We start from the raw sequence: 17,842 nt of genomic DNA on the forward strand, positions 1-17,842 counted from the left end.
AGATAGTGGAAATCCAGTTCATTCTTCCTTTATAGACTGAAGGACTTCCATTCCATTCTCATCTTAGGCTTCTGTAAACAAGTACCTTAAGCAGTTGCTCAAAGATCTGGCAAACCCTTACATCATTTTCTGATGTTCTTTTCTATGCCTTAAATTCTCTACATACAATTACCTAAAGAGTACTACTGCAGTGATACTATTTTTAGGTAGATTAAAGTTTCAGTTCCTGAGGCAGAAAAAATTACAAATTTCGTGGAATAATGTACTGGGTGACATTAAATAGTATCAAACTTCATCAGACCCAACTGCCTTCTCAGGTATGACATGTAAGATGGGGCAATTGGAGTTCCTAAATAAATGAGGACCAATGCCTTGTCTTTGGTCTTAGAAAGACCACATACAAAGATCTGGGTTGGAATCCCTGTTCTGCTAATTACCAGCTATGTGACTGGGAAAGTCACTTCACAGCTCTAGGCTTCTTTTTAATCTCTGAAATGGGGCAATTAAACTTGATTTGCCCACCTCAATGGACTGTTATAAGGATCCGGTGGGATAAACTATTATCGTCATTGGCCTCATCAAACTCCATTGTTATATAAAGGCACAGGCTGGGGGACAATCCCCAGATCTTTATTTTCTGGACCCCTCCCCTTTAGATCTACAATTGCCTTTAGTACATCTCTTCCAGGATGTTCCACCCGAATCTCAACCACTTATTTCATTTCCCACTAACGCTCCTCCTAACTATATTATTTCTATACCATTAATATACCACCAGTCACCCAGACTCTCCTACCCACAAAATTGGGATTATTTTGGCTAGTCCTTCTCTCTTATCACCAGCATCCAATCAACTATGAAGAACTTGCAACATCTCCCATATTCATCTACATCTTTATTCCCACTGCCAGCTCCTCAGTGCAGGCCTTCACTGTGCTACTTGCCTAGACTTTTGTGAAGAGCCCACTCTCTTTTTTTTTTTAATTCAATTTTTAATTTATTAATTTGTTTGTTTCCTTTTAGTTTACAGGATTCAATTCCACAATTCGAGCCCACTCTCTCTTGCTTCCTTCTGGAATAATCTTTCTCATGTATATATCTGGTTATGTTACTCCTTTGCTCAAAAACGGTTTGTTCCCTTACCCTCACAAACTGCTATTTAACTGGGAAGGGGTTTGCATTTGCATGACAGCAGGTTAAAGAGGAAGTGGATGTGTGTCTGGACCTGCTGTGGTTGCAAAGAATGTTTGTGGCTGAAAGCTAAAGTGTGAGGCCTATTCCCTGGGGAGAAAGGGATGATGAATGACTTGGACTTCAAAAAACAAAAGTATTATCTGATACTACCAAGTTCCAAATGGTTCAGTTCATTTGTTTACTTTTGATGATAAGATTCCTATCTAACAGCTGTGGGATGATTGTAAGCATAGAAAAAAGAACCCTCTATTGTCTGAAGAATTTAACTTTCCAGAGGCCTCATCAGGTTCGGTCAAGATGTTAAACCAAATGAGATAAGGGCCAGTGGACTTGACTCCCCCAAGTTATTAGTGAGACCAGCTAGGTGGCATGGGGAAGGCTGGGTCTACAGCCAGAAAACCTGACTTTTAGCCCTGCCTCAGCAAGTCATTTAGCCATCTCTTAGCTTGTTTCCTCATCTGCAAAATGGATGTAATAACAGCACTTCCCTCCTAGGGCTGTAGTCAGGATCAAATGAGACAAATCATGTAAAGCGATTTGTAAACCTTAAAGTAAATGCATGCTCTTGCTATGCATGTAGGGTAACAGAATGGATAATTTAGAACTCAAAATGTTGGTGTGAGAAAATTGGCTTGAAAGATATGATTCTGGTGCCCAATTCCATATTAATTCTCTGCCAAAAGTTTTTCTTCCTAATTATAGGTATATATGCAATAAGCAGACATTCCTATGCTCTCCTTCCTCACTTACTGCCAAGTTTCCACACCTTAAACCCAAACCTAAAGCATATAAAGAAGTGGGACATTGAGGCCATAAAGTATATTAAATATCATATTTGTAATATTTCATTTCAGAAACTTATAAAATGCTCTAAACCTATTTCAAGAGTTCATAAATATACATGCATGTAGCCATGGTCCTGGAGACAGTCTGTGGGTAGCATTAGCTGAAAACATTATTATCCCCAACAGTTAGGTACCTTAAGAAAATTGGCCTGCATAGAACTGTATGCCACAAATCTCTGACCTCTCCGCTGTGGTGATATAGTAGGAAAAGAGTTAGAAGACCTGGGTTTGAATACTGACTCCGCCTATTACTGGTCTAATTTTGGCCAAGTCATAAACTCTCTAGGCCTTAGTTTCCTCATCTATAAAATGGGCAGTTTGTATATCTGGGGCTTATCCTGCTTTAAATCCAATGATTTTATGACTCCTCAGGAGAAAAACTGGCACTGGGTGGGACTGCTTCAACAATTCAGAATAGGCTTCTGGCCTAATGTCAAACAGCAAGTATTAGCACTCACGCTCAACTCTTTTCCAGCCAAGGACCACCATGCTAGGCCTGCTCGGTGAGATTACATTCATCTCTGATGTGCACTCAACCCCTCTGCCTCTCCTAGTGGGTGTCCCACCTTGTGATTTCAAAAGAAAATGAGACCCCTTCAACAAAGCACAAGAAAAACGTGCTTCTTTGTCCCATAAGCCTAAAGCTCATTTGTATCCAACTTCATATGGGGCTCTTTCAACTCCTATCAGTGACTTACAGATTCTTCAGAAGTGGGGAACAGACCAAATCTGGAAAACAAATCATGAGAATATGGGGGGTAGCTTTTTACATTCCTGTTTGTATGATTTTTTTTATTTTTCTTTAGAAAAAAAAAAACACCGGGGGAATTTACATGGCAAACCATCAGTATTCAGTATCAGAGTAAGAAGAATGGGAATGCATGGAAAATTAATAAAAAGTGGAACGCAGGGAAGAGTCCAAGAGGTTCATGCCCAGGGTCCTTAGGCATACTGATACTATCTATGCCAAGTTTCCCAGGCTGCCTTCTCTAAAATGGATGGTCACAGAAAGTTGGCCACACTCCAGAAATGTGCCAACAATAATGAAAGTACTTGACAGAAATACAACATTTAATACAGTTCCTCTGTTTTATGCACAGGCTATTTATATTTAACTTTTTCTTTCATAAAAAGAAAAAGTCCAATGGAGTGTGAGAGTCACCACTGCAATTACAATTGAACACTAGAGTAAGGAACTCTAGGCAGCTGGAAAATCTGGATGTCCGACATGATCTTCATCATCAAAAAAGTTCTGATTAGCCTGACCTCAGTTCATTCCAGGCTGAAGGGATGCCCAGTGCTGGAACAGGATGACATTCCTTTTTCAACCAAACACCCAGTAGAGCTAGATGCTCCCCAGAATCCTTTGCTTTGAATTACCCCAAGCCTTGGGCAATAAAGACGCAGGCAAGCAATCTGAATGTTTCCCTTCTAGGTCAGTATCTGGACACTGATTTCAAAGGTGCCCATATATTAAAGATAATAACTTGATAATCCACTCTGAAAGCTGCCTTCATAATCTTCCTGACAAGGTGGGCTGTAAGGAAGAAAATCTTGAGTTTTCCTTACTTCATGCTTTGGATTTCTGGATAAATTCAGCCAGAGCCAAAGACATGTGCATGACCACCAGTGGCCAAAGGTAAGGGGCAGGGCAAGAACAAACCAGTTGTACAATGCAAAACTAGTGGTACATTCAAGAAGGGGTGAAGAGTGGGCATGCAGAAAGCTGTAGTGCCTCCACCCCAAGTTGCAGTTCTGGTAACCATGTCTGACCCTGAAGGATTTAGCTATCAGCTCCTTCATTTACCTGGTTTCCAACAAGGCAGTTCTCAAACCTTGCTTTAAGGTCTCCCATTGGTTTCAGTTCCTATGTGTACAGTGGTGGTGGTGGGGTCTTGTGGCCTTCTGATGTCGCTGTTCCTGATGTGAGGCCAAGTTGAACCTCACTGAGTCACGAGGGGCACCATGATGGCCAGGTCCCTGCAGCAGCTCAGTCCTTGGCACCCCCACGAGGAAGGCAGAGTATCTTGTATCACCTAATGATGACTCAACCTCCTCAAAATAGGTGAAACAATAACAAAGAGGGGAGAAGGATGGGTTTTGATGTGAAAGATTATAGGAAGAAGGGGATCAGGCCTGAAACACTGTTGAGGCCAAAGGGACCAGAATAAAAATCTGAAAAATTACAACTTTCTTGTCCCTACTTAAAAAGACAGTTTCCCCACTCCCCCCTTAAAAATCACCACATTTTAAAAGGTGAAAGGTAGGAGAGACTTGATCCAACTGACTCTCATTCTCCTAAGAGGCAGGCTCCCATCTGTTCCTTCACTGATTCTGTTCTTATCTGCTCAGCTCCTGCCACCTCTGTACCAAGGGGTACAGAAAGAGAAAGACTCCTAGGTTTCCTACCAGTGTCTCACCTTCCCCACCAAATGCAGCCAAAAAGGAGGAAGAAACCCAAAGACTAAAGTGCAAAGATTTCCATCATAGTGTGCATCATAGATTGGGGCAGATAAAAAGAAGGGTTTGGGTGGGTTGACAGATACAGGTGATACCAAAGCTGTGAGGTGGGAAAAAAGTTATCTGTAATGAGCAAGTCTGTAGAATGCATTCACTTTTGCACAGGGGCTATTAAATGTGTTATCTCTTTTCACAGGCACTGCCAACTCTATCCAAGAAGGGCAAATGCTGTGAGCCACTTGAGGAATATCTCAGTCCTAAAAATGTGACCCAAAAGGAGAGAACACTGGCATGATCACCCTAGTGGTAGTGACTATGGCAAGTAGAGAAGACCTGGAGTTGGAGTGGGAGGGGAGAGAAAGAGGACAAGATTTTAAATCAATGAGTTTCCTTTTTCAAGAGAAGAGACAGATGCAAAAGTCTTAGATGTAGTATCTCTCATTTAGAGGAGTTGGTGAAGACTCTTGGGATATCAGAACTAAGTGCTATAAGAAGGGAGCTCCTCTGCTTATAGGGGGAGTAAAGATATGGGGTCAGGGGAATAGGGTGCTGGACAGAGAACCCCAGCCAGCCGCATTATGGCGTGTAGGCAGGGGGTGGCTGGAACTGATTGATGACTTCATACTCGGCCGGATATGGCTCATTCTCTTCCATCTCTGATAGCAGCTCCAGGGCCTGCTCCTCTTCTTCTGTGGGATAATGGCGCAGAAGGTTGGCAGCAGTGGCCAGGATGGAGGCCCCTCCGGCTCCTGCCACCAAGTAGAAGCTGACGGCAAAGGTGACGTAGACCTGGGAGCCATGGTACTTCTTGTGCTGCTGCTGCTGGGCCAGGATGAGCTCTGACGCCCAATAGCAAAAGCCAATCACTGTGGCACACTGAAGGACTAGACAGGAAGAGAGAAGAAAATATGACAGTGAATGCCCATCCTAGAGCTGTTAACACCTGAGATCTGAGCTGCTGACTAACAATAATACACTGTGAAGAGACAGTATAGTATGAGACTCAGGGGCCAGGACTGGCATTCACTCATTAAGATGAGAGATAGTAGGCAAGGAAAGCCCTTGATCTCAGCCAGTCACTCCAGGCACCATTCAGTGTGCAGGAACATTTCTTTGCTCAGCTTCTGTTAGCTCTCTGGTCCTCTGTACTGTTAGGCAAACAGGGTTACCTGTGAGGATGTGGGCAAAGGCATAGCGGCGGGTGATCTTCAGAGCTGGGTGCTTAGGCCCAAAGACATCAAGTAGAAAGGCAGAGAGGCTACACAGGATCCCCAAGAAGCAAAAGGCAGCAATAACACGGAGTAGTAGCACCGTTTGGGGATTCATGCAGAAATCTGTTTGGGAAGAAAAATGATTTAAGAATCAGACTCCTATCTCTAGGCTCCCCCCTCAGCCTCTCTGTGAAGACTTTCAAAACTGTTTTTCTTTATGACATGGCTCTTGTATTTTCTCTGGCTGTCCCCTATGCCTGGCATGCTTACCCTCCTTTTTTCCACCTCCTGGCTTTCTTCAAGTTCTAGCTAAAATCCCACCTTCTACAGGAATTCTTTTCCGATCCTTCTTAATTCTTCCCTTTGTTGATTATTTCCAATTTATCTGATACGTATACACACACACACACACACACACACACACACACACATATCTTGTCTGTACATCACTGTGTGCATGTTGTCTCCCCCATTAGATTGCAAACTTCTGGAGGGCAAGGTCTGTCTTCTGCCTCTCTTTGTATCCCCAGCACTTAGCACACACCATGCCTGGCACAGAGCAGTTGCTTGATACATGTTTACTGACTCACTGAATCTAAATCATTTTCCTGGTTCTGCTTACTTCATCTGTATCAATCCATATAAGTCTTCCCTGGTTTCTCTGGAACTATCCCTTTCGCTATTTCTTACGTTATGATAACCTGATAGGTGTGAGGTAGTTTAGATTTCTTACAGGATCTCCTGTTCATTCTTTGCCCATCAACTCCTCCTTTTACACATGAAGAAACTGAGGCCCAGAGCAGGGCAGTGATTTATCCAAAGTCATGCATATAGGTAGTAAGCAGCAGAGCTGACAGCCAAGTACAAGTATACAATTATGATGTATATGAAGTTAACTTCAAGAGGAAGAGAGTGAAAGCCAGCCAGGTCTTCAGTGCTTTCCAGGCTGTACCCCTGGCTCTCTAGGCTTTCTCTACAATGCCTCTGGACTTGTACCTTCATCTTCTCTTGGAGGGCAGGGGCTCTCCTCTCTGCCTATATTTGTATTCTCAGTGCTCAGTACAGTGCCTGGCACACAGTTAGTGCTTAATAAATCCTTGTTGTTTTAATACACCTGAGCTGGGCTTTGAGCCAGGCATTCCACAGGGAGGAGGTGAGAAGGGAATACACTTCAGACCCAACACGGGGGACACCCTGTGCAAAGATAGAGGTAGGAGATGGAATGGCATCAACAATGGATGATGGCTAGCTAGACAGTTTGGATGGGATGGAGAGAATCCAGAACAGAAAGCAAAGCAAGACCAGACAGAAAAGGTAGACAAAAACCTGGCTTCTAGTGGAGAGTTTTAAATGCCAGCCTGAAGGCTTTTTAATTTTATCCTTGACAACAGTGAGTCAGATTGGTTTGGGAATATCAATTTGAATTGTTCTAATTGTCTCTCATCTCTCCCATAAGATGGCCGTCAGAAGCTCGGAGCCATACTTTTATAGCTCCTAAATCTTCTTTTCTCCAGGCTAAACAGAGAGAACTCTGCTCCTGGCTCTGTTCCAAACAAGAGTCCCTTAGGCTCTGCCCAAGATATACTGAGGGCAAAGGTCAATCAACACCAACCAGAAACCAAAGTTTCTAACAACTACTTGCCTTTCTAATAAGCCTGGTCTAAATATTCCAGTGGAGAATCTTTAAAGTAATAAGCAGTTCAAGTCTGCACAACTGGAAATACATATGATCTTTTCAGGTGGATACCACCAGCAGACTCAGCAATCAGGTATCTAAATACCAAGGTCCTCCCCCAAATCAGCAAATCCTTTCACTCCAATTAAAGACCCAGGTGTGACTTTGCTTTTAGGTAACAGACATATTATTGAAAAGTTGTGTAAAGTTTAAAAAAATTCACATTTGTACACTGAATCCATCTTCTAACTAACTTACTTTATAACTATAAAAATGGACTTTTAAAAATGGCAACAATCCTTATTTGTCAGAAGCTCTTAATGCTTTAGTGAAGTTTTATTGTCCATTCTCTGTCAAATCAGATGGGGGTCACATCTAAGAGTAGTAGTAAAGCATGGGAATCTCTGGATAAAATTCTTATCCTTTTCAGAATGTGACTAGTTACTTCTGAATAAATCTAGTTTGTAAATTCAAATTTTGAATTAACTTTCCTTAAAGCAGGACACCTCCCATGGACCAAATGTGAGGCTGGCCAACTTCCTGTGAGCTAAAAATGTTTTGGGTTTTTTTTTTTTGCATTTTAAATAAAGTTCTACTGTATTTAAAAATGTAAAAAAAAAAAACAAAAGCCCCAAACCATTTTGTTTCAGCTGTACAAAACGGGTAACAGGCCAGACTTGGTCCTCAGGCTGAAGTTTGCTGACCCCCTTTTAGAGCATCATTTCCATATTATGGGCTAGTTCTGAGAGGCTGGTTTAATCTGAAATGGTTGCACTTGAATCCAGCTGGAAGCAGCTAGGTGGTATAATTGATAAGAGCCTGGAGTCAGAAAGACCTAAGTTCAAAACCAGCATCAGATACTTACTAGCTATGTGACCCTGAGCAAGTCATTTAACCTCTGCCTCAGTTTCCTTATCTATAAAATGAGGATAATAATAGCCCCTACCTCCCAGGGTTATTGTGATGATCAAATGAGATCATAATTGTAAAGCTCTTAGCACAGTGTCTGTCACATAGTAAGTGCTATATAAATGTTAGCTATTATTAAAATAATAATTACTATTATCATCCAGGATGGCTGCATGTAATTTATTCTGTTCAGGTTAACATGATGTTCTATCATGGAGACCACATTTCAAATTCAAAAAGGGGAATGACCTTGTTTACAGGGTGATAGGAACATTTTGTGTGGAGCTGACTTCCTTGCTTTATTGAAGCTTCCTCAATCAAGTAAGTTTCCCAACTGGGGAGCTGAAAAGAAAATCTTTAAGAATATATAATGAAGAAGACTTGTTTTCAGGAGGGTTTGGGGAGGCTTAGAAGGGCAAATATGTGTAATTTCTGTTGCTTCTGAAGAGAAAAAATTCATTTCCTAGACCAGATATTTTTAACAAGAGCTCAGAAGGTTTTGGTTTGTCAGTAAGTCAGCAATCTAGCAAGTATGAAATGCTTACTATGTGCTAAGTGCTGTGCTAAAGGCAGAATGCCCCCCCTCCAAAATCAACCCACACCCCCAGTCTCTGCAAGCAACTCTGTACCAATCAGCTCCAGACAGGATAAAACTATAAGTGACCTCAAAGGGAAGACACTAAAATCAAGGAAGACTGGAAAAGGCTTCTCAAAGGAGGAAAGTAAGGAAAGCTAAGGAGGTAGGAAAGGAGAAGGAGATATCCCAGGCATGAGACAGCCAGAGAAAATGCTCAGAATCAAGAGATGATAGAGACCTGTGTCACTGGAATGCAGAGTACATGGAGTAGCATACATGTAAGAAGAGTATAATGAAGTGTTTTAAAAAACCCATCAGAGGATTTTACTATTGATCCTGGAGCTGAAAGGGAGCCAGTGGAGTTGGGGGTGTGTGTGTGTGTGTGTGTGTGTGTGTGTGTGTGTGTGTGTGTGTGTGTGTGTGTGTGTGTGTGTGTGTGTGTGTCTGTGTGTGTGTGTGTGTCTGTGTGTGTGTGTGTGTGTGTCTGTGTCTCACAGAGAGAGAGACAGTGTCAGACCTGTACTTTGCCAGCTGAGTTGGGGGTGGAGTGAAGGGCCAAGACATCTGAGGCATGGGAGAAAAACCAGAAGGTTCTAAGTCCTACTGCAGGTGTGAGGTGATAAAGGCCTACACACCAGGGTTGTACCAGTATTATAGACAAGAAAAGTGTATATATGAGAGATGTTAAGAGATAGAAATGACAGTTGACAACAGACTGGATTGGGGAGGGGAGGCGGAATAGTGAGGGGCCGACGAAAACACTTAGATTTTAAGTCTGAGTAACTGAAAAGATAGTGGTTCCCTTGACAGTAATGGGAAAGCTCAGGAGAAGGGAAATAGCTGGGTGGGAAAGCTCCTGAGTTCTGTTTTGAACATGCTGGGTTTATGACTCCTATGGGACATCTATTTTGAAAAGACTAATGGGCAATTGATGATGCAGGACTGGAGCTCAGGAAAGAGGCTAGGGCTGGATAAACATTGAGCCCCCGGGAGCTGATGAAGTCATCAAATGTGAAGCTAGGGAGAAAAGAGGACCCAGAATACACCATGGGAGACACACAAGGTTACTGGGTGTAACATGAATGAAGACCCAGCATAAGAGAATGAGAATGGGCAGTAAGACTCGTGGGAGAAGAACAGAGACACCAGAGTCCCAACATCTAGAAGGAGAGAGCATTCAGAAGACACTGATGATAGTGCACAGTCCAATGATACAGAGGCCGAGATGAAGGCAGCCTGAACAGAGGGGGCTGGATTTGACATTAAAGATCTCTGGCAACCTTGAAAAGAGCAGTTTCAGTTGAACAATGAGGTTGGAGGCCAAACTTGCAAAGGGTTTTGAAAAAAATAACAAGAAAGGAAGTGGAGGCACCAATTACATAGTTTTCTCAAGTTTAGCCACAAATGGGAAGAGAAAGAGAATTACAGTTGGCAGGCATGGTAGGATCTAGCAAGAATTTTTCTAGGATGGCAGAGACTCGGGCATGTTTTTAGGTGGCAGTTTTTAGGGGAGAGAATGATGATTAGGGAGAAGAGTGGGGATAATGGGAGCTGGGAATACAGTAAGGGATGGAATCAAGGGTGCAGGTAGAGGGATTGGCTTTGGCTAGCAGAAGGGCCATCTCCTCATCAAAGACTAAAGTGAAAGAGAAGATAGTGGGGAACCATCTCAAAGGGATAAGAGGGAAGTGAGAAGAGGGTGATCTCAGTGAATTGCCCTGATTCTTTTGGTCAAGTATGAGGTGAGGACCTCAGCAGAAAGGAGAGAGAAGAGGGAGTGATGTGAGAAGTTTGAGGAGAGAAGAAAAAGTTTGGAATAACCATTGTGGTAAGTAGAACAGGGAAACATCTAAGGAAGAGGGGAAGACTGGCTTCTTGTAACCTGAGGGCCCAATTGAGATTACCAAGCATAAATTTGTAGTGGACCCAGATAGCACAGTTTTTTTTTAATTTCCTCTACCTCCACGCAGTAGTGGGTTTTGTTTTTTTTGGCATTCTTAGAATTTCTCCTCCTCTACATTATATCCCATCCATAAAAAAAGCAAAACACAATCCTTTTGTAAAATAAACATAGACAAATAAAATAAATATACAATTTGCCATATAAAAAATATGTTTACTTCTTCACCCTTAAATCTATCATACCTCTGTCAAGATAAAGTTAAATTTGTTCTGTTAAGGGGTCCAGATTGGGAAGGGAGGACCATGCAGCCAAAGCAGAAGTGACTTGGGATAGAGTGACTGAATGTCATCATAGGAAGCCTGAGGCATAGGAAGAGCTAGAAAAATAAAAGAGGATCAGATTAAGGAAATTTAGAGTTCCCTGACACAGAAGTAGAACTGTTGATGATCAAAGTCAAAGGGATGCTGCTGTGTATAGCTAAGGTGAAGTGGAATAGGAAATAGGACCTGAGTAGTCTCACAGATTGGGAAGTCAGGTTATCTGAGGAAACATTAGCAAGTATGTTGAAGTCCCCTAGAATGGGGGAAGGAGTTGGGGTAGACAGTGAGCCTGGCACTGAACTAATTGAGAAGGAAGGGAAAATGTCCTTGGGACTGGTAGGTAATAGTCACTTGAATCTGGTTTGAGTGATAAATCTGGATTGAATAATCCTCAAAGGAAGAAAAGTTCTGCTTCTTAAAAGCTGTGTGACCTTAGACAAATCACCTAATCTTTCTGAGTTACACTTTCCTCATTCGAATAATCCCTGTCCTACTGTTAGTGATACAACAAACAAAATCAATTTAGTTAAATTTTGAAAGAAAATAGTTAACTGGGAAGAAAATCTTTACTGCAAGTTTCTCTGATAAAGATCTGATATCAAACATCCATAAGCAACTAATTCAAATATATAAGAATGACAGCCATTCCCCCAAAAATACGTGATCAAAGCATATGAACAATCAGTTCTTAAAAGAAAAAATCCAATGTAAAAAATAAAAATATCCATATAAAAATGCTACAACTCCCTAATAGTTAAAGAAATGCAAATTACAACAACTTTGAGGTTCCAGCTCATATGTATCAGATCAGTACTGAAGATGAAAAAGAAAAATGACAATTGTTAGATGGTCTTGGGGGAAACTGATACACTAATGCACTGTTCATCTAACTGTGGACTGCTCCAACCATTCTACTAAGTTATTTAGAACTATGCCCCCAAATGTGTACTATGTACACTCTTTGGTCCAGCTATAACTCTCCTAAGTCTATATTCCAAAGAGATTATAGAGGAAAAAAACTCATATGTTTGAAAATATTTATAGCAGCTCTTTTTGTTATGGTAAAGAACTAGAAACAAAGTAGGTGCCCATCAACTGGAGAATAGTTTACCAAAATATAGTATGTGGATGTAATACAATATTATAGTTTTAGAGAATGCTGGGAAGATTTGTATGAATTGATACAAAATTATTTATACAATAACAACATAATAAAGAAAAACAATTTTGACCAACCAGGATTCTAAAGACTGGTAAAGAAGCATGCTACCCAACTCATGACAGAGGCTGACAGATTTGAGGGTGCAGGGGTGGGTAGGTGGCACAGTGAATAGAGCACCAGCCTTGGAGTCTGGAGGATCTGAGTTCAAATCAGGCTTCAGACACCTGACACATTTACTTACTAGCTGTGTGACCTTGGGCAGTCATTTACCCCCAAATGTCTTGCCTTTTCCCCTCAAAAAATAAAAAAGCTGTACATAATAGATATTTGCATTTTTGTACATAACTCTCTTTTTCTTTCTATTTTGTATATGGAAATATTCTTTCTTGGCATTTGTTAAATTCAGAACAAAAAAATTTTAAAGGGCTGTTGTTTGGGATTAAAGTAAGCTCATGAATATGAAAATATTATGAAAACTTAAAATGTCTATACAAATATAAGATGGTATATTATAAAATCTAGTCCTCTCAGGAAAGGACAAAATTAGAACAAAAGAGTTTGGGGTAGGAGGAAGAAGGGGGGAGAAGAGATAAAAATTTAATTTTTAAAAAGTAAAAGGCAAGAAGTAGGGATTGAAGGAAGCCTCTTTATTTTAATTTAAGCCAATTGTTCTATTCTACTCTACTCTGACATAGAGACAAGTCCCTAGTGGGTGTCTTCAGATTTTGTTCTTGAGTTCTTTAAGCTGGTGGGCATAACCAGACTGCCACCTCTGGCCACACAAAAAGGTCTGCTGTCATCTGTAACAGGATCCTGGGAAATTGACTTTGCCCAAGGTCACCGGTGAGTCACCAATCTGGCCTTGTTTTGAAAGCTCTAGCTCTTCCTGTCTGCCTGCTCATCACTCCAGCCACTGCCTTACTCAGACAGACGGCAAGCTAAATGTCTAACTTTGCTTCAGAGTAGCTTCCTTTTCTTCTTCCCTCTGTGTTATTGGTGCCCCTGTCAACTCCAGGTTACTCCCAGACAGATAGGAAAAATCTCCGACAGACCCAATCCCTCTTAGCACTAGGAAGAACCACCTAGTCTTTTTTTTTTTTCTCCACCTTGATTTGACTGAATCCAAGACAGGGAGCTGACACTTGATCCTAAATAGTCCTCTGAGGGAGTCTGTCACCATAGTAACCAAAAAGTCAAAGGGAAATGTATAAACTGGGTCCTGAATGAACTAAAGGCACCTGGAAGGATTTAGCTACACATATGCCAACCTCAGATGCACTGTCAAATCCCTGGAAGATACTTGAAATTCCAATGGTTGATCAACAATGATTCATCTCAAGTACCAAATCTTAACCTTCCACATTCCTAAAAGATGCTACTCCTGAAGCTGCTATCCAATATGCCACCCATCATATAGACCTGGAAATTTAAAAAAGCTTTTTACATTTGAGAGTTAGAATCACTTTAGTCTTTCTTTAAAGGATATCCTAACCCTTTTGGAGCACAAGAAAGCTGACGATATTCTTTGAACTAGTCCTAACCTTGATTTCTCTATACAAGGCAGGCTTTAGATTAGGGGATTTGAAGCAATTTAGGATGACCTGAATGAGATCAAACTAGCCTGTATTTGCTAAAATCTCCAAAGCTGCCTGAACCATTGCTTAAAGCTGAATATTTCTCCCTCTAAAACACTAAGCCTCAACATCAAAGTATTTAAGAAGATAAGGAATCATAGCCTTGACTGGTTTTGGAAGATATTAACTTGAAAAAGAAAAACCCTGGACAGCTCCAATTTAATGAAGAAGAATCCCCTTCTGACTCAATTCCAGGGCTAACTGTCCATCCTTCCCCAATCATCTACAAATATTTCCCAGGGTTTTTTCCTCCTTCAGGAATCAATTAAATGAAAACAAATTTTCAACCAGAGGCTTTCATAACCTTGCCTTTTGTTGGTATGTTCAGGGATAAGAGAAATCCTGGATCTCTATGATGTACTAGGACAACCTTTCAGAGTTCACAAAAGAACTGGAACCAAGGCTAAGTTATATGTTCATTAATATGGTTCTCCTATTGGCTACACAGCCTCAGAGTAAAAAAGAAAAGGAAAGAAAGTAATGGGTAGATACACTACCAGATATTTGTTCCTTCTGGCTCTCTCCTACTGCCTTTTTTTCTAATGTCTATGAGTGGATAGCTGGATATTATTTCCAACATCAGATTTATTCACCAACACAGGCCTTGCATGATTCTGCAGAAGTGGCCATATTAACCAAGTTATTATATAGAGAAACTATAATAAAGAAAAAGTTCACTTGCATTGGTCATTAATATTGCTATTCAATCTGAACCAATTTTTAAACTGATATGCAATACTGAATTTATCTTCAATATTTCAATAGATTTGTTATGTCAACACTGCAGGAAGCAATACAGTCATATCTTTTATCCTGTGTGACTGGCATTTATGACCTTGTATACATCATCCATAGAAGATCTATATAATGTACTAGAGGCCTTTCTCTTAAAATTCTGTAGGGATCAGTAAAGCCTTGGGGCTCTCCATTATGATTTCTCATTATCAGGACATGAGTGGACCACCTCCTTTTTATGAAATCATACTGTATTATATATTTCTTTTTTGAGGAGACAAAGATGCAAACAAGGGAAGTCATAGGCACCTAATTTATGTAGCAGACCTTCAAAATGCCTGTGACAGGGATCTATAACCATACTGAATTAACATAAAATTGCTGGTAACGGGAAAGCTTTGTTTTTGGCAGGGGACAGTCTTAAAGGGAAACAAGAAATGGATTAAGAAATGTAAAAAAGAGGGTGCAGGATACCATAATAGAATAAATATTGGAGTCAAAAGACCTAGGGGTTCTATTTTTGTCCTAATTAGGAGTGTGACCTTAGGCAAGTTACAATTTTCTCTTGGTCCAAGTTTCCTCATATGTAAAACGAGAAGTTAGGATTACAGTACTCATATCACTTCTACCCAATGCCACTTCCAATTCTAAAATTTTATTCCATAATTTTCCCATGAATGATATTATACAGGGCACAGAAATGAAATTTCCTAATGGACAACCAGATGCTAAACTCTCCCAATTGATGAAATACAAAACAATAAACTACAGGAAAACAGCACAAAGCTAGAAAAATGGCAGATGATTTTTTAATGTGGAACAATTATACAAAACATATATACTTATGTTACATATTAGTTTCTGATCTGAGCTATCAGATATGTACCAGGAAAGAGATATAAGTGCTGTCATAAAACTGTTCCCTGAACAGATCAACCCAATGGGCCAATGCAGTGCTGTGTATCACCAGGAAGAAAAACTGAACCTGTTATGCAGTATATGTAGAAAATCATAGTATGTCTACATTTTGACATAATCAAGTTGAGGAAAGATCTAAAGACAACTAAAGCAATCAAGAGAACTGAAAGGTGGTGAAAAAGGGAAGATTCCTCATTTTGATAAGAAAAAAAAAGGCAAAGGACAGGGCAACATACAGATATGCAAAGGCCAACAAAAACTCATTTAAATATTTCTCAAAATAGAGAAAACAACCTCGAGTTTGAAAGAGTCAGATTCCTAAAGTGTTGCAGGATAAATATAAATACAAGAAAGTTTAAGACAGGTTTAAAAATTCATGGACATTATGTCCATAATGTGTTAAAAGCTGGGGATACTGGGGATCATGAAAAACTTTTTAGATTAAAGTCAAAAGAAGGATGTCCATGCTTCAAAAACAAACAGTCCTTAATGCCACCGTCAGAGACAATGATAATCAAAACAGACCACTAGCATAATCCAATATAACATTTGTTATATTCATATAGTGTATATACTGATTGTCCTGAAAACTGTAGACTGTTACTGTCAATAAATCATTATTACAGATCTGGCTTCTAGCATTTGAGTGAAAAGCAGAATGCTCAAATTCCATTCATGACTCTGCCACAGGAGCACACAAATCACAGACACAAACATCCTCTTGTGGGCCTTGGTTTTTCTTCTATGAACAAAGAGAGGACAGATATCTCATTTCTTCTAACTATCTCACAAGAAAGGTAAAAAGGTGAAGTGAACCAATCAATTGAGCTTGTTAGGCACAATGTTAATATTTCCAACAGCAACGGCTGACTGAATTTATATAGAAAAGAGGAAAATGACATTTCATTCTGAGAAGCAAATAACTGAAGTACAAGGCACCTTAAGCACTACTGAATCTTTTTTTCATAAGATTAAAACTCCTACCTCACTATCAGATTACCATCAGGAAGCCTTCTTGTACCCTGGCAATTTCCTAATTATGCCTAAGAAGGAGCCCACTAATTGGCTCTCTTTTACTTATTATCTTGCTTTTGTGGTACATAAACACCCTTAAGAAGAATCCCAGTCATTCAGAATCTTGGAGCTGGAAGAGTCCTCAGAGGTCACCTAGTCCAAGTCCTATCTTAACGGGAATCCCTTCTACAGAAGCCAGGACAAGTGGTCACCCAGCTTTCTGTGGAGACCTCCAGGGATAGAGAACCCACCAAAGCAGCCCAATTCACTTTTGGACAGTTATAATGACAATTCTTAAATTGTAAGGGCTTCCTTAGACGGAGTCAAAATCCGCATCTTCCAACCTAGCGTGGAGTACGCCATAGAGGTTAGCTAAATAGAATTAAAATTAATGAATTGGGACGTCTCAGACAGAGCCACCTGGTGGGCATGAGCACTGGAAAAAGACAGCTAAATAGGCAGTCCATCCTCAGACCCCAGATGTTCTGGCTCTGTCCGTCTGCCGCTCCCCCCCTCCCCGCCCCCCCTAACCCCAGGCGCAGGGAGGGAGCACTCGGGACATCCCGGAGCATCCTTACCTTTGAGCAGGTCTGGGTCCACATAGCCCAGCACGTCGGCCACTCCCAGCTCCTGGCGAGAGCAAGTGCCCCCGTGAATGTGGAGCCAGGCCGGCTCGGCCAGCGCGGTGCACAGGGCAGTGATGGAGAGGGCCCCCGGCAGCGCCGAGGCCAGGCTCCGCTCCGGCTGTTTGGGCAGGGCGCTGCCCCCTGGGCCTCTCCGCCGGCGCCCACCGGGCAGCCCTGCGCCTCCCGGGGCGTACATGCCGGGGAGCCCGCCGGGCTGGGCCCGATCCTCAGGGACTGCTTGCTCGCTGCTCGCCCGCTGTCTACCCTCGGCTGACCGAAAGCCTGGGTGAGAAGAGAGGAGGGCGCTGAGAGGGGCTGCCCGGTTCTCGCCCCGGCACAGCGGGGGGGGCGGAGACCCGGCGCTCGGCGAAGAAGAAGCCGGACACTGTCACTCTAGCTGGGGGAGGGGGGTACAACCGGCAATCCCAGGGCAGCCTCCACCCCCCAGCCCCTCCATCCATCCCTTCCTCCCTCCGCTCACCTCTGACCGGGGTTCGTGCCACGCAGCTCCGGGCCCGTCACCTCCGCTCCCCGCCCCGGGCCCGCCCGCCAGGTTCCCCGGCCGAGCGATCCCGGAGCCCGAACCCGCAACGCCCGGACTCGGCCAGAGCCCGGTCCACTTCCGGCTTCCTCCCTCCGCTCCCCGCTCCCGCCCCCAC

The 17,842-nt window shown here is 42.0% G+C and overlaps 1 protein-coding gene across 1 annotated transcript; it reads right to left on the reverse strand.

The window, feature by feature from the left end:
* Window positions 1–2,802: 2,802 nt before the first annotated feature.
* Window positions 2,803–17,825, reverse strand: TMEM127 (transmembrane protein 127). The gene is made up of 4 exons (XM_069075610.1): window positions 17,665–17,825; window positions 17,136–17,465; window positions 5,669–5,833; window positions 2,803–5,383 (listed from the first exon to the last, which is right to left on the reverse strand). Exons 2-4 carry the CDS (start codon window positions 17,377–17,379, stop codon window positions 5,076–5,078), a joined length of 717 nt encoding a protein of 238 aa, XP_068931711.1. The 5' UTR covers window positions 17,380–17,465; window positions 17,665–17,825; the 3' UTR covers window positions 2,803–5,075.
* Window positions 17,826–17,842: the final 17 nt, after the last annotated feature.

Source organism: Petaurus breviceps, unplaced genomic scaffold, assembly GCF_028583685.1.
Source record: "Petaurus breviceps papuanus isolate PSGF00001 unplaced genomic scaffold, PetGlider_PUasm1.0 90919, whole genome shotgun sequence".
Lineage (NCBI taxonomy): Eukaryota > Metazoa > Chordata > Mammalia > Diprotodontia > Petauridae > Petaurus > Petaurus breviceps.

Excerpts from the sequence above, each read along its gene's own strand:
- TMEM127 (XM_069075610.1), bottom strand. The coding sequence starts at position 17,379 with ATGTACGCCCCGGGAGGCGCAGGGCTGCCCGGTGGGCGCCGGCGGAGA. Across the intron at positions 5,834-17,135 it reads GGACCCAGACCTGCTCAAAG|ATTTCTGCATGAATCCCCAA; the intron begins GTAAGGATGCTC and ends CTTCCCAAACAG. Across the intron at positions 5,384-5,668 it reads CTTTGCCCACATCCTCACAG|TCCTTCAGTGTGCCACAGTG; the intron begins GTAACCCTGTTT and ends CTTCCTGTCTAG.